The sequence below is a fragment of the Leopardus geoffroyi genome, chromosome E2, assembly GCF_018350155.1.
Source record: "Leopardus geoffroyi isolate Oge1 chromosome E2, O.geoffroyi_Oge1_pat1.0, whole genome shotgun sequence".
Taxonomy (NCBI): domain Eukaryota; kingdom Metazoa; phylum Chordata; class Mammalia; order Carnivora; family Felidae; genus Leopardus; species Leopardus geoffroyi.
The window spans coordinates 51,431,097-51,453,037 of NC_059335.1; the positions used below are offsets into that span (position 1 = coordinate 51,431,097).

General features: G+C 45.9%; 1 protein-coding gene across 1 annotated transcript in view; it reads right to left on the reverse strand.

Annotated features, from left to right (window-relative positions):
* Positions 1-2,727: 2,727 nt before the first annotated feature.
* Positions 2,728-21,941, reverse strand: part of ADAMTS18 (ADAM metallopeptidase with thrombospondin type 1 motif 18) — a 141,915-nt gene continuing 122,701 nt past the window's right edge. The window contains exons 18-23 of the mRNA XM_045440120.1: positions 21,534-21,660; positions 17,743-17,947; positions 14,908-15,093; positions 12,742-12,954; positions 10,313-10,460; positions 2,728-4,750 (exon numbers count right to left, since the gene is read on the reverse strand). Coding sequence (XP_045296076.1) covers positions 4,635-4,750; positions 10,313-10,460; positions 12,742-12,954; positions 14,908-15,093; positions 17,743-17,947; positions 21,534-21,660 — 995 coding nt within the window. The 3' untranslated portion in view covers positions 2,728-4,634. The remainder of the gene's footprint in view (positions 4,751-10,312; positions 10,461-12,741; positions 12,955-14,907; positions 15,094-17,742; positions 17,948-21,533; positions 21,661-21,941) is intronic.

Sequence of the window (21,941 nt, forward strand, 5' to 3'; positions counted from 1 at the left end):
GGGAACTCTTGTGCCCAAGGAAGACAGACCCAAGGAACTTTCTTTATTTGCCCTCGACCACTGGTTCCAAAACTAGCTTTTCCTTGGAGAAACCCGACTGCCTTGTAAAATATAAATTCCCAGGCCCTGCTTCTCCAATTAATTACATTTCTGGAATGGGGTCTGGGAATGTATCAGATATCCTTAAGTGATTGTCATGTGGTTAATTATTTATAAACTATTGTCCTCAGACTTAATCCATATCCAACCTGGCTTTTAAAAGGGATGGGGCTGGGGAGAGAAAACGCTCTTTCCAAGAAAGGGGAGACACTCAGCCTCGTGGTATATGGAACAGAGGACTGTGCTCAAATACAGTGGGGCTGGCTTGGCCTTCTGACAAGACGGGGCTGCTCGGTCCTTCCTGTGCTCCAGCCACATAAAAAGAAGAGAGAGGAGGGAGTCAGTCAGAGGGAGAGACATGTCTGGGCCTCGTCTCCAGCAGGAACAGCCTCTGGCCCTGGTTCACCTTCAAAGACCGTTTCTCAAGGGCTCGGTTAACTTTTATTTATCACCGTGAAAGTAGCACTCTGTACTGCACAGTTTAGAAAGTCTGTTCGCCATAGGATGGAGGCCCACGGAGTGCCAAGTGTTCATCCGGAGTGGTCCGGCACGTGGTATCGGCATCATGGCGCCACCCTGGGTCATGTCGGGTGATGTCCTAACCTGAATGGGATAGAGGCAGCCGCAACGGGGAGGCCAAGGCAATGCAGGGAAGGAGGAAAGAGGGGTGGGAAGCAACAGGAGGACTGGGGAGACGTGGCCGAGAGGGTTTGCTTTTCCTAGACACTAGTGCCTCTTTTTCGGCCCAGTTAGGATGCGAGGAACCATCTTTGAACCTCCAAGTCCGTTAAAACAACCAGCAGTTATGTAAACACTTCTTGTTATTAAATGACCTGATTATGAACTCAACTGTGTCCCGCACTAAAGACAGTTTAGGAAAACAATTTAGCTTGCAGGTACGGCTTCGTAACATTCGCACAGGATGGTGGTTATGTGCAGAGGGGAGGCAGTTGGCCATTCCTTGGCCTAAATAACTGAACACACTCAGAAAGATGCATTCTGGATATTGCATCTGGCAACGGCTTCTCTACACACACAAATCTGAACAAAAGTCACTTACATCATGATTCTCCGTGTCTATCAGGAAAAGGAACGATTAAATAGGTACAGTTTTCCTTTGCTATGCACAAATGTCAATGAGGAATAAAGATAAAAATCCTCTTAGTGACAGAAAATTCCAGCTTTATCTTCAGCTTGGTGATGCTAACCTGAATGTTGCCGAGGAACTCTGAATGGTTCCCCTATTCTTGCTGAGGATTTTTTTTTTTTTTTCCAGATAGGAAATTTTTTTCCAGATCTAAACCAATTACAGCGACTATCTTTAACTGAAATGAGCAATTTAAATGTTTGTTTTTTATGGAGCTTACTCTTCTGGCTACCTTGGAGGAAATATGTGATCTCTGAATCCCAGAGTCCTTGTCTGCAAAGGGAAAAAAACAGTTATCTTCCTAGAGTGTTGTGAGGATGAAAAGAGATAACATACATATATAAAGTCCCTGGAGTCCTCTAAAAACTAAATATATGGTTGCTTTCATTAATCTTTTATTACTAAAAGGTACAAGAATACCTTATTTTTGAGAGAGAGCCAGAGATCGATCAGGGGAAGGGCAGAGAGAGAGGGAGACACAGAATCGGAAGCAGGCTCCAGGCTCTGAGCTGCCAGCATAGAGCCCGAAGAGGGGGGCTTGAACTCACAAACTATGAGATCATGATCTGAGCCGAGGTGGAATGCTTCACCAACCGAGCCGCCCACACGCCCCTCTCTTTTGCTGTTTTCACATGCCATCTATTCTCTTTTTCATTCTTAACCATTGGCAGATAGCAATAATTCATGTTAAAATCCTCTTAAAGATCTGCATGCCTAAGTGATTCACATACATACACATATATTCACATACAAATATATATGTGTATATGTATAGATACAGAAAATCACATATGTAGGGAAAATATTATATATTCAGGTCAACTGGATGGAATGTGCCCAGATTGTTTTTGTTCTCCGCTGGTCTGATGATTCCAAACATGGGAAATCTGAAATAATTGCGTTTTAATTTTTTTTCCTTCCTTCCCCTTTTTTTTTTTTTGCAAAAAGAAAGCCTTCACCAGAATGCTATTCAAATGCAAAAAACAAAGGAGAGAGAAAACCAACTATACTTACGGTAGGTTTACCTAGCTAACTTGGATGGTTTCCACAAACATTGAAACAGCATTAGAGCAGGAAAAAAATAACTGAGTATCTCCATAAAATGGTAAATCTTGGGGCACCTGGGTGGCTCAGTCGGTTAAGCGACCGACTTCGGCTCAGGTCATGATCTCCTGCTCTGTGAGTTCCAGCCCAGCGTCGGGCTCTGTGCTGACAGCTCAGAGCCTGGAGCCTGCTTCAGACCCTGTGTCTCCCTCTCTCTCTGGCCCTCCTCCGTTCATGCTCTGTCTCTCTCTCTCTCAAAAATAAATAAACGTTAAAAAAAATTTTAAAAAAATGGTAAATCTTCCTCTCTTTCCCTCTGGCATTTGGTGGTTTCTAATTTTCTCATACACAAGCAAGAAGAACCAATTAATGAGTGTCTTACCTTTCATTGCAAAGCCACTCTCTGAAATTCCTAATCAACACTTACACAGTTAAAACATCTTGGAAGTAACTTGACTTCAAATTTATTCAAGAACTTAACAAATTTCAAAGATAAAGAAACAGAACACTTTATTATAAAACTTATAAAATAATTAAATATTACACATATATTTTGACTTTTCTCTATAACCCATTGTTTTATTCATCATTTTTCCTCAGAATTAATATCACTTAGAGAAGCAAGTGAGAACACATAAGAATAGGCTATTAATAAATTAATTTTTCCATAAAATAATAAAATGATCATTATATAAAGAAATGAATAATTTGCCATTTTTCAGAGGGCAAGGGGGTGGGGATGTGGAACTATATTTTTTTGATGATAAAATGGCTGCTACTCTAGGCCAAGCCAAGTGGTTTGAGAGACTATTCAATCATTATTTCTCTGAGATTCATGAAGGCATGATTTTAATTAGAATGGGAACGAAGGATGTTCTAAATTTAACAAACCACTGTCTAGTTGGTGGTGCTGAGCTGGCAAACCCTGTTTGAATTGAGACTTGAGAAAGCAGTAAAATTGGGTTCCATTCATCAAAGAAACTGAGGAATAGCGTGGAATTATATAAATATGCCCTTTTTAACCACATCTCAAAAAATTACAGAAGGACTCCATCTTGTAAGTCACTTTGGTTTTGGCAAAACAGTGTGGTATTTTCCAACTGAGAACAATTTTAAGCTCATTAATGCCTATCAACAGCTGGCTTCGGATGACTGAAAATATCATCTGTAAGATTATAAAATATTCATATTTATTGAAGGGCCTTGGCTTATGATTTATTAATATGAACATAGCAAGAAGACAGATGGGTTTTCTATTGCCACTCTTTTCTTGCTGTTAACTAAATCTTAGGGAAATTTTAAACATGACAGTTGGTAGGAGAAAAACCACAAGTGGTCTTTAATTTTCCAAGCAGCCCTGATGATATGTAGGGAACATTATAAATGATGGTCTAACACTGTGATTTTGCTACTTAGCTCCTCCTCGCTTTTTACCAGAAATGAACACCTCACCAATTCTGATTCCCAAAGAGCAGACTTGAGGCTCCGTGTCCTTGTTCAGCTAGCACCAAGAGTTACGAGGTTCATATAATGTGTAGGACGTCAACGTTGGCCTTTGATGTAAGTTTCGTGGTTTTTTTTTTTTTTTTCAGATTGTAATTTCAATTCAATGGAGATCTTCTTAAATAGTCCAAGTTGCCCTGTTTTCAGAATATTCCTCAGAACACTTTTCAAGTTGTAAATTTTAGTCTTGGAGACTCTCTATAAGCAGGATATACTTTGAACAAAATAATAAAAACAACACACGCACACTGAATAAACATAACGTGAAGCTTGTTGGTCCAGCAGCAAGCACAGTTATGAGCACCATTTGGCTTCCTGTGTAACCGCGTTCGGGCTGGCCACAGCGTCCATCCAACTGTGAGCTCCGAGTAACGGTTAAGAAAGGTGTTCCATCCGTATTTGACTGCTCCAAGGCTCAGTCTTGGATCTAAGTCTTCAAGAACCATTTCAAAACAGATGTCCTTGCCATGGAACACTCTACAGTTCAAGGCCGGGGGGGGGGGGGGGGCGGTTGTCTCTCCCAGAGTTGACCAGATTCTCCGTCAAAATTAAAAGGTGATGTATCTCAATGTGACTCATCACCTCTTTCCTGTAACAGTGCAAATCAAAAACGTTCTTTTGTCATTTCTCTTGGAAGTCAGATGGGTCCTCGCTTCCCATCTTCAAGTGCTTCGGAGTACCGTGTGCTTTGGGGACTTGGAGAAGGAGCCTGTCTGTTCTTGAGAGCCAGCTCCCCGGGGGCTGCTGTAGCCATGCAGGAGTGGTCTGCAGGGTTCAGCTTTCGAGCTCCGGAGGTGAGAGGTGAGACCCGGGCCCTGCGGTGTTAGGGAGGGCGTCAAGGTCAGCTCTTCCTCGTGCAGGATTTGCAGCACTGATGACCGTGAAATTTGTGGTTGCAGATGCCATGTTGAGGAACGAGGTGACACCAGCTGAAGAAATCTACACAGGATGGATCTTCTGCAATGAGGGAAAAAAAAAAAATTTAACACCATTGAAGAAAGCTTAGCCTTTTTTCTAAGGTGAGGGCCCGAATGCCTTGTCTCTGAATGGTTCTGCTCGTTATATACTGGGATTTGGCTGGGAGGGTGGGAGAAGCAGGATTAAGACATCAAAAGGGGCTGTGACCATTAGCTAAATGTTAATGGGGGGGGGGATGGGTGTTTAAAAAAAAAGCCACGCCCTTTCCAGCCAGAGATTCATGGGTGATCCTTCCCAGTAGCCTGGGAGCTACACGTTGCATCCCTAGAACAGTGTGTTAGGGGTTGGGCTGCGATTTGGTCTAATACACTGGGAGTCAGCACACCTGGATTTGAGGCCCAGCTGCAACACTCTGTTGATTTAAACAAATCCCACAGTCAAGTGGCAGTTAAGTGAACTGAAGTCAACACCAGTCCTTTCTGACGTCTTTTGTTAACCCGTGTGATTATGGGCTGGACGGAGCACACTGGGCATCGGGGATTCCCAACCAGAAGGGCCGTGTCCATTTTAGGGTCAGGGCCTCTCCGTTGTACTGGGTTCTCAAGGAGTTTTGACTTGAAAAAAGTATTTATGGTCTACCCTATACACAAAGAAGCCTTTTCCTTCATGGTTCCAAGTGTTTTCCCCTTCCTCCATGCCAGGCTTGAGAGACACCTGGCCCCAAGCCCCACACTGCCCGTAGGTACCCACTCACGTCCCTTCCTCCTTCAACGGCTCTGCTCTGGGCCCTGGGACATGGCACGCAATACTCTCCCTTCTCCTGTTTCTTTTTCCCATTGCTCCCGATTTGTATCCTGTCTCCCTGTGATTCAGCACTGCCTACACCTCCTTCCCCATGCCTTCGTTCCTCTGCCTAAAATACACCCACTGGACCCCCATCCCTTAGTAGCCCCGCTGATCCTTTGAAAATGTATGTCGGGTCATGCCGGGTCTCAGCCCTACACTCTCCTTTTGGCCCCTCTGTCCACCCGGAATGAAAGGTTTAGTCCTTACGATGGCCGACAACTGGTCTCTCCACTAACACTTGACCTCCTCTTCCTCCTCTCTTCCCTCCCTGACACGGGCCACCTGGCTCATGGCCCATCATGCCAGGAAAAATGTGGTTTCTCCCAGGATCCCAAGTCTCTGCTCAAAGGTCACTGACAGTAGGGCCTTCCCAGAGTCCCTCTTACAAGCAGCAAGCTCTGTGGCCTCCCAGAGAGCCCTCCCTACTCCTTACCTTGCTTTATTTTTCTACAGTGATCTATGAGCACTCATCATATCCTGTGCCTCCCTATTGTCTGGCTCCTCTCTAGAATGTAAAATCCTTGAGAGCAGAGATTTTGCCTACTGTTTTCATTACTTTATTCCCAAGGCTTAGTGCCTGTCACAGAGTAGCTGCTCAAGAAGTATTTGTTGAACAAATTCGTTTTCACAGCTGAAACAACCAGTTCAAAGTCTCAACTTGGGTATAAAGGAGAAGTAGCAGTGATTTTTTTTTTTTTTTCCTTTTCAATAACTCCTGGATGGATCTTGAAGGTAGAGTCTAGAGAATTTTCTGGCAGGCTGGTAAAGGTACGAGAGAAGAAAGAAGAATCAAGAATGGTGATAAGCTTTTTGCCCTGAGCGTCTAGAAGAATGGTCATAGGTACTGACATGGGGCCACCAGGGGTGGGGGAGGGGTGCTGCTGGTAGGAGAAGGGTGTGGCGTCTATTACCCGAGGGATCCACGCCAGACATGAGATGAAGACCCATCCAAACTCTGTTTGCCTATATGGACACATATAGATGTAGCTACATCCATTATTTTAAATATATACTTGGACAGTATCTTATACCCCCATCAATTAGCATGGAGCCCATTCAATCAGAATGCACATCTGAGTCAGCTTCTGTTTCAGTTGCAGAGACACCGCATCAGGACCAAAACAGGCCACTCAAACCACGGTCCTAACTGCACTGTTTTATGGACCCCTCTTGGGAGAAGAATGGGATTTCAGCAGGCTTCTGCAGCTCGTGCTATAAGCTCAAGGTATGTCCGGAAGCAGAAGTGGGGCGTATCACTGTGCCGTCGATATGAGCCCTGTGTTTCATTACGGTTGGGATATTGATCACTAATCGCTGGTTATCTGAGCTGTTAGTCAGGTATTTTATTTATGCTGAGGATGACCTTGGCACCCTCTTTCTTTGCCTCCCATCCTTCATGCCAACAACTGACAAATATTATAAGCTCAATCTTCAGAATCTCCTGGCACCCCACCACTCCCACGAGTGCCACTGCTCCAGTGGGAACTTCTCCCGAACAAGAGTAGACAAGTCCTCCTTCGGCCCTGGGCCCTGTGCTCTTTCTTCTCTGGGTAACTGCGGGCGATCCTCCCACAAGTCAGATCCCACTGCTTCTGGGCTTGAAGTTCAGTATCGGCTTCCACCTCAGTTGGAGTTAAATCTCAAGTCCTTCCAATGACTGACAAGGCTTCCAGGACAAGCTTCAGCTAATCACCTAACTCCTGTCTGCTTTCTATATCCTACTCCAGGTGTCTTGCTGTCCCTGATCAGATTCACACATTGCTGCCTCAGGGCCTTTGCATGCGCTCTCCCCTCTGACAGGAACACTATCCTTCTAGATACACACCTAGCTCACCCGCCTTTAGGTCCCTGTTCAAATATCGCATCATCCAGGTGGCCTTGCGTGACAAGCCCATCTAAACGGGTTTTCCCTCCTCCTCCTCACCCCCATTCTTGTGCTTTATTTTCTACTTTACCATCTGACATTGTATACTTACTGGTTTGTTGTCTGTTTCCAGATAGGAGAGTGGAAGCTTTGCCCATTTTGTTCATCATTCTATCTACAATCAGACACCAAAACAGTTCCTGGTTCACAGTATATGTGAAAAACTCTCCATAATATCTTAAGGTAGCAGCATTTCTCCATTTTATAAATAGCTCAGAAAGTTTAAAACCTTGCCCATGGGGGTACATGGCCCATCATGGGAGTCTCAGAGGAGGTTCAAAGTATTGCCATTTCTTTCCTTGGTCACCATGGATTTACTTACTGCCCACTAATTTTTTTTTTCCTTTTTAAAAATTTTAATTTTAGTTAGTTCACATACAGTACAATATTGGTTTTAAGAGTAGAAGTCAGTGATTCATCACTTAGCTACAAGGCCAGTGCCCTCCTTAAAGCCCATCCCCTCCCACCTCCCTCCATCAACCCATAGCCTGTTCCCTATCGTGAAACATCTCTCGTGGTTCATTTCCCTCTCTTCTCTTCCCACCCTCTTCGCATATGTTCATCTGTTTTGTTTCTTAAATTCCACATGTGAGTGAAATCATATGGTATTTCTTTCTCTCATTGACTTACTTCGTTGGAAATTCACTGCCAGAAGACACACTCAAATTCCACCCATGGTCACCCTGCCAGTGATTTAAGAAGGAAGATGAACCAGGCAGTACTTTGGGCATGGCACTCTCCCTGGGGGAGGTGGGAGGTGGCCTCCAACTTTGTAAAACCATAGGCCACAACCGTGGCCAAGAAGAAACACCTAGACTTGTGTCTTTCATACCTGCCTTCTTACTTGACTCCTCTTGCCTAGAGAGACCTGATTTAGTCAAGAGGCAAGGAGAGCGGTCCTTCTAATAAACCTTTTTCATACCGTCATCTATCATGGCCCCCATCCCTGCAACCTATGAAGAACCGACCTCCATCATAACACTGGTAAACACTCCACTTAGCTTTCTTGTTGCAGCTTCCTCCTCCTCTGAGACACTGACTCCTTGTAGCTTAAGAACAGGATGTTGCCTTGTTCTTTTGTCCCTAGAAGAATGCTAGGGGTATAGAGCAGGTGCTTAGTGACCCAGCTTTGAGTGAAGTAGAGAACCTCACCATGCTTGATGCATAATCTTTCTTTTAACACAAGTTGAGCACCAATGGTGGGCCGGGCACGGTGCCGGATGAGTAAGATAATGACACCAAGGGCCTCCCCACTAATCTTGGACCTAACGTATGTCTTGGCTCTCCTCCCCTTGAACTCCTGCCCAGGAGAGAACTGCTGAGCAATGTGCACGATCGACCATTGTCCTTTATTCTGTCTCTGAGTACGTAAGGGGCCTGCACTTCTGATTCTTTCCACGTGTGGGTCTGTCTGGGGCCATCTGACTAACGGGGGAGCAAGGAGCAATCACCAATGGGGAAGAAAGGAGGAGACCGTCTGCAAGAAAAGCCTGCGGGTTTGTAGAATTCCAGCAATGCCCTGGAGGTGACAGGGCTCTGAGCAGCTACTATCTTGCCAGTTTTCTCTCTGGTTGCAAGCCTCAGATAAGGAGAGCGTGCAGAGGAGGGAAAATTGATGCCCAGGGCCTGGAGCGAAGAGTCTTAGAGATAAAATGCGAAGGGATAGGGACAGGGGAACGTCTGAGTGACAGTTCTCAATCTGATTCACCACAAATGGGGAAGCACGGAGTAAGCAGGGAAGCAGTCTTGGGAAAGCTGCGATCGGATGAAAAGCAAAGTCAGCAGGCCAGGGGTGGAAAATAATTCTTTAGCACAAAGAAATCTGATTAGGGGGAGGAGCTATTCCCTGGTGTTAGATTTCTTCAAAGTGAGTTGGGCTCCTGAAAAAGAAGCCCAGTTCACCCAGATCATTCAATTTCCCATTTTTCCGCCAGCACACCTGCACTTCATTTAAACGGACGGTAACAAAGGAAACATCTACGGTGGGTCCCAGGAGGAAGAATGTTCACGGAACGTCACCCGTGTCCCCAGTTCCTGTTCACGCTTGCATTCCCACTGGTTGGTACAGTCTCTGGTGCATGGTGGCTACTTTTTCGTTTGCTTGTTCAACTAAAACAGTTTTTAAAAACAGACTTGTGGGCGCCTGGGTGGCTCCGTGGGTTCAGCGTCCTACTTCAGCTCAGGTCATGACCACACGGTTTGTGAGTTTGAGCCGCGCAGCTGGCTCCGCCCTGACAGCTCGGAGCCTGCCTGGGATTCTCTCTGCCCTCCCTGACTTGCGCACACACTCTCTCGAAAATAAGTTAAAAAAAAATTTTTTTTTTCAACGTTTATTTATTTTTGGGACAGAGAGAGACAGAGCATGAACGGGGGAGGGGCAGAGAGAGAGGGAGACACAGAATCGGAAACAGGCTCCAGGCTCTGAGCCATCAGCCCAGAGCCCGACGCGGGGCTCGAACTCACGGACCGCGAGATCGTGACCTGGCTGAAGTCGGACGCTTAACCGACTGCACCACCCAGGCGCCCCCGAAAATAACTTTAAAAGGAAATGGACTTGCAAGATGACTGTTTCCCCCTTTCAAAGTAAGAATTAATAGCTAAAAAGCCTTAACACAGAATTAGATTTTCCCTGCGCATGCATGCAAATAAGCATTTGGGGCAGGAACTGCCCCAGATTCGCGCTCGTATGCCTCTGAGCAGCACTGTTCACAGATTGTGATGTGAATGGCGCCCCCCAGAGTTGTTCTAGGAATCAGTGGCACAAGCACGTAAGATGGAGTTTTGGAAAACTCTCTGACGATTTGGTAAAAGTGGAGTACAGGGCTTGTTACCTCTCTTTGCAGGAGCTGGACAGAAGTTTGTGTTACAGGCTCGTAGCACGGGAGGTTTCTGACGGAGCAGACAACTGGAGGAAGGTCGGCCCTGCTGGACGCAGTGGACCGAGCGGGTCTGGACGCCCCCTCCACAGGTCACCGTGCACTGCACAAGAAGGAAAGAGGAAGGAGTCAGCAACACTTGGCTGGAGGGTGTCCTTTCTGAGGTCAGTGATGTCAAACAGAAGGGATCTCCATGCTTCATGCCATGTCCAGGGGGCCTGCTGGCAAAATGGGAGTTGGCGAGAGACCTGTATGTGTGCTCAAGTTCACGGTTGTTGTAACACACAGGAGCTAGGTGATCTGACTGGAATGCTGCCTATCTCGCCCCAGAGAATGTGTCTTCAGTTAAGTGACTCATAAAGAAGAGAGCTTCCAGAAATACGGAAGCTGCCGTAAGAATGCAGAAACCTAGGCAACTCATCACGGTATTTAAATAATTCCAGATAATCTCTGCAGATGCAGTATTGGGGGAGAGATAGTTCAGAATCAGGACAGCAAGGAAATAATACTTCATCCAAGGAAGCTTTGGAACCATGCCCTCAGTGGCCAGCCCAATTCTGAGTTGGCACAGTGGGTGGGTGTCTCGCAGAAGTCAGTGATTTCGCTGTTCAATTAAAAAAAAAGAAAATAGATGGCTAACAAGGACTATCAACTTTTTTTAGTTCTTCCAGACACATATGGAAAGATATTTTATAACATAATATCAGGGAAAAACAAGACAGCCCTTTTACCCTGATTATTTTTTGTTTTGCTTTTAAAAATTCACTACATTCTTTTTCTTATTTTGTAGATAGGTGAAGTCTTCATTCTGGACAAGCATGATTATATGAACTAGTATTTGGAAGGAACAAAACGTGGGAGTGGAAAGACTGAGTTTTGGATTTTAGCACCAAATTCAAATATAGCTATATGATTATCACATCACCTAAACCAGAAGTTGGTAAACTTTTTCTGTAGAGGTCAAGATAGTCAATATGTTCACCTTTGTGGGCCATGTGGTCTTTGGGGCAACTATTCTGCCTTTGTAGCATGAAAGCAGCCATGGGCAATATGTAAACAAAAACAAGCATGACTGTGTTCTAATAAAATGTTATTTATAAATAGTTGGTAATTGCTGATCTTCTGTCTAAATAATCTTAAGAGATTTGGAATTTGATTCTCTTAAGTGAGTAAATGGTGATAAAAACTTGAAAAAGAAGTCCATAGCAATATATAAATTGCTAAGCATGATGTCTAGCCTATTAGAGATACACGATCATGCTACTTTGCTTTTTCTCCATGGTTTAGTTCTCAGATCCTTTCCCATACACATAGGTAGACACACACATTATATATACGTATGTATGTATGTGTACTTACAAAGACATGTGGATGCGTATGTATATAGACACACACATACATTATACCTAAGTGGGTATGTATGTATACTTACGTAGACACAGATCTGTAGACGTACATTTCACCCCACCCAACCCCCATATTTAATGATGGGGTGGGTGGTACCTCTCAAGCTGGCAAGTTCTTTGAAGGGCTATGTACATGACATCTGTTGGTTGGAAGGTGTAAGGACCCCAACCCAGCTTATCTCTAAGCCTTCGCTTCCCATACCAATCCCAGCCAATCGGAACCAAACCACTGTAACCAAAGTTTCATCTAAGTCTTCTGAGATAAAGGTGCCTCTAACATCTAATGGGCTTAAGAGCTGGGTGTCCTTGCCTGAATTGCCTAACTCTGAGCTTTCCCTGCCTCTTCTACAACATAGGGACAGAAATCCCCATGAACAAGGCTGTTTGACAAATGGTAGCCATGATCACATTATTAGAAACATGACCTAAAAACCAAAGAAGTCAAGATGCTGAGCACTGTTTCTAAAATGTAGAAGATTTGGGACACCTGGGTGGCTCATTAGGTTATGCGTCCAACTTTTGATTTTGGCCCAGGTCATGATCTCATGGTTCATGAGTTTGATCCCTGTATCAGGCTCTGCGCTGACAGCACAGAGACTTCTTGGTATTCCCTCCCTCTCTCTCTCTCAAAATAAAATACAGAAGACTTTAGTGAGGCAGCAGCAATAGTGAACATTTAGCACCATGGGCCAAGCCCAGTATAAATATTTTATATTAGGTACTCACGAAAAACATTAGCTCTGCAAGATACTGTCATCTTGATTTTCTAGATGTGAAAGCCAGAGCTCACAGATTATGGAAGCGGCCCAGGACCACACAGGTGGTGGAGCTGGCCAAAGATCACAAACCATTTTGCCTCCAGAACGTGAGTTTCTGTTCTTTCCCTTTGGACAGGTCCCTAACAGCAACGGTCGGTGGGCTCCCTCCTTTCTGGGAATCTCACTTAAATATACATCTCCTTAACCTGGGTGCGCTTACCTGCTGCCACGGCGATGAATACCATCCAGCTGCCACACTGAACTCAGGACGGGCTGGACAAGCCCCCCGCTGGCAGGTTTCTTCCAGGTCAAGAATTGGTTTCTTAATATGGCGGCACCTTCGCTCCGGGAAAGTGATCAGCTTTCCCTGGAAGGCCTTCTCACTGCATTTCATCTCCCTCTTCCTCACGCCCAAACCACAGGTCATCGAACACTAGAAGCCAGGACAAAAAGGCACTAAGTACGTGGAGCTCCACGGTCAAGTCTGCCGAGCAGACGAGCCACCCATGTGACATTCTGGAATGGGATTATGGCAGGTCAACCACACACACTCAAGGATCCTAAAGATAAAGCCACCCCATCCCTCATACTAAAGAATGTGGGCTAACTGTCCCAAAGTCTCAAAGCTCATCACCATGCGACCCATATGGATGTCGGATTGACTCCTAGAGAAAGACCAGATGGGCAGAGGATGGGCACAGGGGCTCTCGGTAGTGTTCATGTGGATGTCCACATGTGGGGTGTGTCATCTATGGGTCCAGGTCTACCTCAGGCCTCTCTGAAGACGTGGAGTCGGTGACAAGGAGGCGGGGCACAGAGATGAGGGTTCGAGAAGGCTGAGTGGGAAGAACCACCAGGTACCAAACCACTCGTCCTGTACTTGACCCTGCCTCTCACTTGACTGCGCTCCAGCCTGAAGCGGTGTTACAGGAAAAAGAGTAGGATGAGGGCTGATGAAGGATGAGAAGCCTTGTTTCAAGTATGTGAAATGGCATTGTGGGATAACACAGGGAGCCTTGATGAAAGGAAGCGGTAAGGGTCGGTGTCCTTACAACTTGGTGTAACTATCCTAAGCAACGAAGGACACTGAACTTCACACAACAGCTCCGTGAGGGAGGGGCGACTATTGGCCCCACTGTGTGGATGCTGAAGCCAGGCTCTGCCATGTTGAGTGGCTGGCCTGGGGTCACCCTCGGAGCAAATAATGAGGGCTGCGTGCAAATGGGGGACATCTGATTTACCCCTGCATTTAGCCATTAGGCGATACTGTCTCTTAACGAAAATGGATGGGAAGACGAGTGGAGGCACTGCTATGTGTGTGACTATATACATGGAATAAAAGGGCACCAATGTGCTGGACCCCCTGCCTCTACTGTACCCTACCATCCCCACTATTGACCTTATCTCATCCTCAGCCTCTGTCTTCCTCACCATACTGCCATCTCCTCCACAGCAGAGACCTTGGCCCGTCAGGTACGGACGGCAACTTCAGGCTTGGCGTCTTTCCTCATGTTGCCTACGTCTGCGCGTGCGCCCGAGTTTCCCCAGCCTGAAACCCAGGAGACTTCTATCTTCACCGGTCTACCTCCCCTCCACCCACAGATGCCTGAAGGTGGCAATGGCCTCCGGAGGAACTCTCGAAGATTCTGCTTCTCTCCACCCCTGGAATGCTCTCATCCTGCGTCCCGATTACAGCAACCTCCCCACGAGCGCCTTGCCTGCCCCTGGGGCGGCCTGCCTTGCATCATGTTATTCTACTTCAAAGTTCTAAGTGGCCCCGACACTGGGGTCCTGATGAAGCTTTCAGCTTCCACCCCACCTTCATCCTGTCATACCAGCTGTGTTATCTTCTCTCCCCTCTCCCTCCTTTGGGGTGTGCCCTCCATTGGGAACAACCTTCCCCCAACCCCACCCTTGCCCAATTCTTGCTCATCCTTCAGACTCATGCTCCCTGGAAAGTCTCTTCTGACAAGGACTCCTCCTGGCAGAAGGGCTGGGGGACCCCCAAGCTCTCCCAGTGGAATTACAGACCCCCCCCCACTACAGCACTCTGCATACCCTATCTGCGGTGCCATAAACGCCCGGACACAGGCCTGTTCCATGCGGTGGGTGCTTTCTCAGGATTTTCCGAAGAGTCAGAGGGAAGAATGGATAATGAGTAGGCACCTGTGCTATGTGTGTGGAACAGGAAGAAGGTTTGATCATCTGGGTGCTGGTGGGTGAGCTGAATATATATAAAAAAAAACAAACCCAGAAAATAAAGAGACACCTGGGTGGTTCAGTTGGTTGAGCGTGTGACTCTTGACTTTGGTTCAGGTCATGACCTCAGGGTCATGGGACTGAGCCCCACATCGGGCTCCAAACTGAGTACTGTCTCAACTCCTACCTCACTCCAGGAAGAGACAACCCACTGCAGCCTGTTGTTTTTGGGGCATCGTCCTAAGACACAGCCCTCCTGTGACTCTGGCCTCGGGGCGCTGGAGCACAGGTTCTCTGGGAGATCCTCTGCCGTCGGGGGGCTTTTGCACAGGATTTCACGTTTCCTCACCCCTCGCCCGCAGGTCTTGGAACACTAGAGGTGGAAAAACAAAGCTTATTTGCATGCTGGTTGCAAATGATTTTCTTCCAGGTGAATGCGGAGAACCTACTAGTGAAATAGTTGCAAACCTATTTTGAAGCTTTAGAACCAAATGCCCAGTGAAGGCCCTTGCAGCCGGCAGGAGGGATCTTTCCTCCGTGCAGAGGCCTTACATGCAGGTCGGCAATCGTTGTCAACAGTCTCAATGCCCAGTGGCTGCTGGTCACCCGTGTCCGGAGACGAGGAGTTCTCTTCACAGCACACATGGCCAGGTGGAGAATGGTATGTGGCCTGGTCCTTGGTAGAACCATGGTCCTGTCTGGCACAAGGCAGAATTGGTCTGGGCACCTGGCTATGGAGGATTATTGTGCTTCTGCTGAGAAGCATCATAGATATATACATACACATCTAATAGCAACCGACTGTGACACTGACAAAAATGGGTTGGGGAGGTCCAGTTCTTCGTGTTCCTACTCATCGGCTGCCTCTAGGCAGGGCTCGGTGCTAACTATTGGGGAATAAACAAACAGGCACTTGGCAAATGTCTGCGAATGAATCTGCCTTTCTTGACCTTCCTAAGAACCCTGTGACACAGAAAAGGCGGGGAATAGTCTCCTCGCTTTCAGATGAGTACTTAAAAAACTTCCAAGGTCACTTAGAAGGTGTTGGCTCCAGGTCGGGTCTGCCCTCAAGGGACATGTCCCCTCCCCAGCCTTGTTTTCTGCTCAGAAGAGCCATATGAGATGCGCCTCTCTTGCCTTGGCTCTTTGTCAATATGTAAACATCTGGGCACAATTCCAAGCCTGCTCAGAGGATCAACATGACTTCTGGCTCTTCACACTCTTCAGGGAGACGGATGGTGATGGTACTCTCATCATCTGCAAACTACAGCAGCAGGACACATCCATTCCATGCCTCCCACGTGATGGTGCATCTTCCTCTTTATCGCACGACCTACTACCAACCCTTTGTGATCACTGCTGTGGTCCCGTTCTCCAGCAGGGCAGTCTGAGACTCATAAAGCCTTCGAGAACCTGACTAAGATAATCAAACAGCTGCCAGGAAGCGGAGAGTGGGCAGGCAGATGAATGTGTCTGGTGTCAGACAGGGCTGTGCACCACTAAGCAAGTCCTCCTTCATTCATGTTCAACATTTCTAAATGGTTGGTCCTTATCCAACAGAATTCTTATGTTTTCAGTTGTTTTTTTTGTTTTTGTTTTTGTTTCTTTTTTTTTTAGAATGGGTTTCCAGAGACCTGGTCTCTAAGAGGAAGACAGGGTGCAGTAATAAATTCAGAAGGACTCCTTCCATATTAGTCATGAAGATGCTCTCAACACATGTGCTCTTAGCAAACAACCAACCAAGCAAACAAACCTAAGGAATAAAATACTCTCTCAAAATATTTCTATGTCAAATGTGGGGCAAACTCTGAACTAAAGCTCCTTTTGGGGATGTCCCATTTGGAACTGTTGGTTCCCCATTTCTTGTCCCCGTGCCCACCACACACATTTGGCTAAAACAGCCCCTGAATTTTCCTCTTGTAAACTGTACCTCTTTATCTGCAAAGAATGAGACCAGACATAATACCGTATCCTATTTAGACTTGCCTTCTGCTATCGGTCAATACATTCCTTCATTTTAAAGCATATCTACACATGCTCAAAGATATTCTTTCCCACCGCTAGCTCCTTACTCCCTTAACAGATAGAGTTGTAACATTTTTAAAAATCCCATGTTCTATAATTGCAAAAAGTCTCAGTCTGAACTCTGTGGGGGATTTGTGAGTACACTGCTATACTTTATCAGAAATCAATACTCCAGGATAATGCACTGAAGGAAAGCATGGTAGACATGTGGTCCTAGACTTCTACCTGGCTTCATTGTTCAGGCAACGAAAGCACTGCATCTTCTTGATTATTCCATAAAATTGGCTTGACATCCGTGGTTTAGCAGAGACTGGGCTGCTGTCCCCTACAGTGTGGGATGTTTATCTCTGTCTTTATCTCTATCAAGAAGATGCAGGTAGCATCATTCTCCCAAGTTGGGACAGTCAAAGATGCTTCCAGACGCTGTGCCTGAGGGGACCTTTGGCAAACTGAGCCCCCACTGAGCACTTCTGACTTGTGAATGGCAGGTGGCTCTAAGCCTCGGCTGATTTCATGATTTTCTACCTTTCACTGAGAGTTTGTGACGATAGGAAATTTTATGCCTGACTCCCCTCTGCATCCCTCTAACCCCGCGGCTCTTCCCCACCAAGCAAGAGTTGAATATCCTTCCTACGCCACCTTCTTTGTATCTGCATTTTCCATGTGCTTTGGAGAAATCAGTAGCCATTTCGTCTGCCAATCCACGGACACTCCAATCCTTTCCAGCTGTGCTCTACGGCCTAGCCTGAGCGCCCCCCCATACTCTGCTCTCTGGGCTTCTAAGTAAGACCCTAAGATGTTGTGCATGGGTTCCTAATCTACAGGATGCAGAGAAATCACAAAAAACACAAATGAGAATGCCTCATCACGCTAACTCAGTGTGAGGCCCAGGAAAGCATAAAAGCTGAGTGCCTCGTGGGGGAGCCAACACCACGTTTTTGCCACTTTCTTTGTCCACAGGAAACAAGACTCATGACTCCAACTCGTGCCCACTTACCTGAGACCAGGGTCCAAGGCTCCATTCTGGAGGGCAGGCATGACTGTTGCAGACTCGCACCTGAGTGGGCGTGCTCACTGGGCAGAGAGAATGTAACACTGCTTCCTCCTTCTGGAACGGCTTCTTCTGGACACACTGGATCTTCCTGCTCTGCTGGCCCCCCGCACATGACCTGCTGCACACGCTCCATTCGCCTGGCTTCCAGCTTGCAGTGAAAAACGACATGACTTCCAATGAAGCTAAGATTTTGGACCATCCCTTCCAAAGCAGTTACTGCCTACGATTTAACCGCCTGATAAAAGCCTTCCATCAACTTTAGAACCCATAAGGGCAATTCAGAATAATTCTTCTTCCATAGGTTTTGAAGCCTATGCTAGTGTGGCCCAGGAATAGGGACTCACATGAAATCACAACACGCTTTTGGGCAAAAACACATTCCTGCCCTTGGCAAGGGGAGAGACGTGTACCCTTTGGAGACCCGAGCAATTCATTCATTCAGCCAAGTCTACTGGGCTCTTCCCTTTGTGCCAAGGACTCTCCTAAGCATCAGGCTTGGAAAAATGAACGATGCAATGTTGTTTCCATTAAGGAGCCTACAACACAGTGATGAGGTGGACATGTGAACAAAGACAGTACTATGTGACACTCGCCACAAGAGAAATTAATACAAAGTACAGCAGTTAAACTAAGGGAAGAGCGATTAACGAGAGGGGGAAGGGGTGGGACGGGAGGGGGAAGGAGGGTTGTGGGAGGGGAGGGGGGAGGTGAGCACAAGCATCACACATGCGTGCAGGAGACAGGGGCACATTCAGAGGTGGCCATTTCTAAGTACGCATTTCCCCCATCTAACTTTTCTGGCTACTCTTAAACTTTAGGAATGCTTGAGAGACATAACCTTGTATTCTTTATTGAAAGATTGCCGTGGGGGCGCCTGGGTGGGTCAGTTGGTTAAGCATCTGACTCTTGATCTTGGCTCAGGTCATGATCTCACCGTTGGTCAGTTCGAGCTCCGCATCGGGCTCTGTGGTGACAGCTGGGAGCTCGCTTGGGATTCTCTCTCTTTTTTGCTCTCTATGCCCCTCTCCCGTGTGCTCTCTCTCTCTCAAAATAAATAAAAATAGACTTAAAAAAAAAAAAAAGAAAGATTGCCAGATCACTTTTATCACAGCTGAGACCTGGTGTGAATTTGAAGGGTGATGCACTGAAACTACTAACCTTTCCCATCACTGCATTCGACTAATTGATATTCTAGGATTTGAAGGCCTGGCATAAAAAAGATCCGCGAGATAAGATCTTACACATTTCAGTCACGGCAGCGCTGTCTAAAACTGATGTGGGCTTACCAGTGTTCTAAATTTCATTTCCAGAAACAAACCATCACTGAGGTCAAATAACGTTTCTGTTTTACCTTTGCCTTTCTGCCACATTTACTAGTCCTGTAATGTTCTCCTCTGGTTTCTCCCACCAGCCTGATGCGTGAAATTAAAAACCTTCCCTTCAGTCCAGAGAATTTAGCACATGAGTTCTAGATGACACGTGTTCTAAAACACTGCATAATCCCTATTAGCTTAAAGAAAGAGAATCCAAAATAAAATAATTCCTGATTTGTAGAATTATTCGCACCTTGTAGGACGTAAAGAAAACAGGCCTATTAGGAAATTATTAGTTTCAGCATTCTCCTATAAAGATGGGATTTTCGGGGCGCCTGGGTGGCGCAGTCGGTTAAGCGTCCGACTTCAGCCAGGTCACGATCTCGCGGTCCGGGAGTTCGAGCCCCGCGTCGGGCTCTGGGCTGATGGCTCAGAGCCTGGAGCCTGTTTCCGATTCTGTGTCTCCCTCTCTCGCTGCCCCTCCCCCATTCATGCTCTGTCTCTCTCTGTCCCAAAAATAAAATAAACGTTGAAAAAAAAATTAAAAAAAAAAAAAAAAAAAAAAGATGGGATTTTCGTCTACCCGATTCAGGTTTTTCCCTCATGCGGCAAATGTGGTGAGTCTGTAAAAGTGTGGAAAGAGCACAACACAGGTGGACTTTCCTCATGACCTTCATGGTTGTGCACACGTGGGCCCTACGCTCCCTCTCCATCTGTCCTCAGTCCCTCTGAACCCTACCTCAAAGCCCAGCTTCTAACGCTGTCCATTTTCCCCTGGCTGCGTTTTCTATTCACAAGACCTCACAGCCCGTATCTCACTGCATCTCAATTATTGCCTTACGCTCCCAGTGCTTGCGTTACATTATGGGTTCCCTGATGGGAGGAGCTACAATTTCTCCAGATCCAGCCTGGTCTCCAGTCAGTGCCTATGACACGGTTGTTATGTGGGAAAACAACAGAGTTAGACTGGATGAACTCCTCTGTCCTTGTAACTCGAACAGTCTAAGACCTCATTGCCAGTGTATCTCTGGGGAAAAACAGTCACCGAGGGTCCCATTATTCCAACAGAAAACATAAAGCTATAAATGATACGGTGGAGAAGAAAGGAACAGAGCAGAAGATCCCGCCCATTACATCACTCTAATCCTGCAGAGCCACTGGGAGGGCTGTTCTGCTTTTAAATAGCTAGTAAACTGGTCACTGCAGAGTGGAATTTCTACACGTGGCCATCACGGAAGTTCTAGAAGTCAGGCATGAGCAAGGCTCTCTCCCTTTTCACAGAATGTACATATGAATGGGGTCCTTTTTTTTGCTTGGCAGAAATAACCAACAATGGGAAGTAGGCTTAAAATCAGAAAACATCAGCACGCCATTCAAGCAGACTCACACGTCCTACGCACACAAATACACGCGCACCATCTAAAGACGACACCTTACTCCACAAGGGTCAATGACACTGTCTGGTAACCATGTCTTATTAGCAAAATGGGAAAAAAAAAATCCATGGAAGCCCACCAAATTTCTTTCTACTCTTGGTGTTCAGGATACAGCTGGTTCCAGATTCTGTGAGAAAAACTAGGTTGACACATGGGCATACGGGATTGGTGAATAGCTGAAGCCCGAAACAATTATGACAAACGTGCTCTTACAAGGGAAAAATATATGTACGTGTATGAAAAGATTGTGCAATATAATTGCATCACCGCAGAGCAAACACTACTTATTAAGATGATCTGAAACATTAGTGAACACAACGCTGCTTTAGAAGAAACTCTGTCAATTCTCTATAAATACATTTGGCAGAAGATAAGTCACACAAAAGACTCCATTCGGCTGGGAAGATTACTTAAAATTAGCGTCCAAACAATAGTGTGGCTAAAATCCATCCAAAAAACAAACCCACCGAGATCCCCATAGAGTTCCATCATCAGAAGTGGATTACCACTTGGCCTCTACCCTTTCTTTTTATTTTGTGACTTGCTACTGTGTAATTTGCATTTGGGGTTTCATGGTCTGCATAGTATTATGATTGTTAAATTCTTGGATGACTATATGAAAGTTAAACACACAACCACATGTAAATTCAACCGATATAGGATTTAGTGTTATTTAAGTATCTGTTTTAGTTCAGAGGGGTCTCTATGTAAAGATTTAAAAAGAAAAATGAAAGACACCTTTAAATCCCAGGGTTAGGCTCGTACAGCCAGAGTTAAAATGCATGTCTAAGGCAAACGTGTGTCTTTCGAGTTACATATTTTCACCTCAAATGTCCTGTTTTCCTCTGTCACTTTTTTGGGCATTCTGTCTCTCCCTGAGTCACTTTTGATCAGAAGGACCGGCAGTGGGTTTCAATTTTCTCATATCAACAATAAGAAAATACAAGTACAAACATAGCCAGAAAGACATTTCCAGATGACTTACTAAGCAGGGCAGGAGAAAGCATTGCATATTTTGGGTTCAGTTGCTGGCTTGGTTCTTGCGTTGCAGAAGGAGGAACTGACTTGAGTGTTTTGATCTCGTAAGCAAATGGCCTTTACGCTTATGTAACCTAATAAGACATCAGAAGTTACAACGTGAAAATCACAGATAACCAGTTCGATTTCATTTCCATGTTTAGCTTCTGACTTACCAGGATTCTGATGTTGAACTCAAGGTATGGAATCCAAATACTGCATGACAACACCTCCTTTTGATAAAATCTGCAACTCATTTGAATCCCATTCTCCCCCACCCCCCCACCCCCCAAGATAATAGCTTTCATGTTTTAATGATTTTAATGTGTAGCTTCTTGGGTTTTAAGACTGGTGCGGATTCCCGAACCATGAAGTG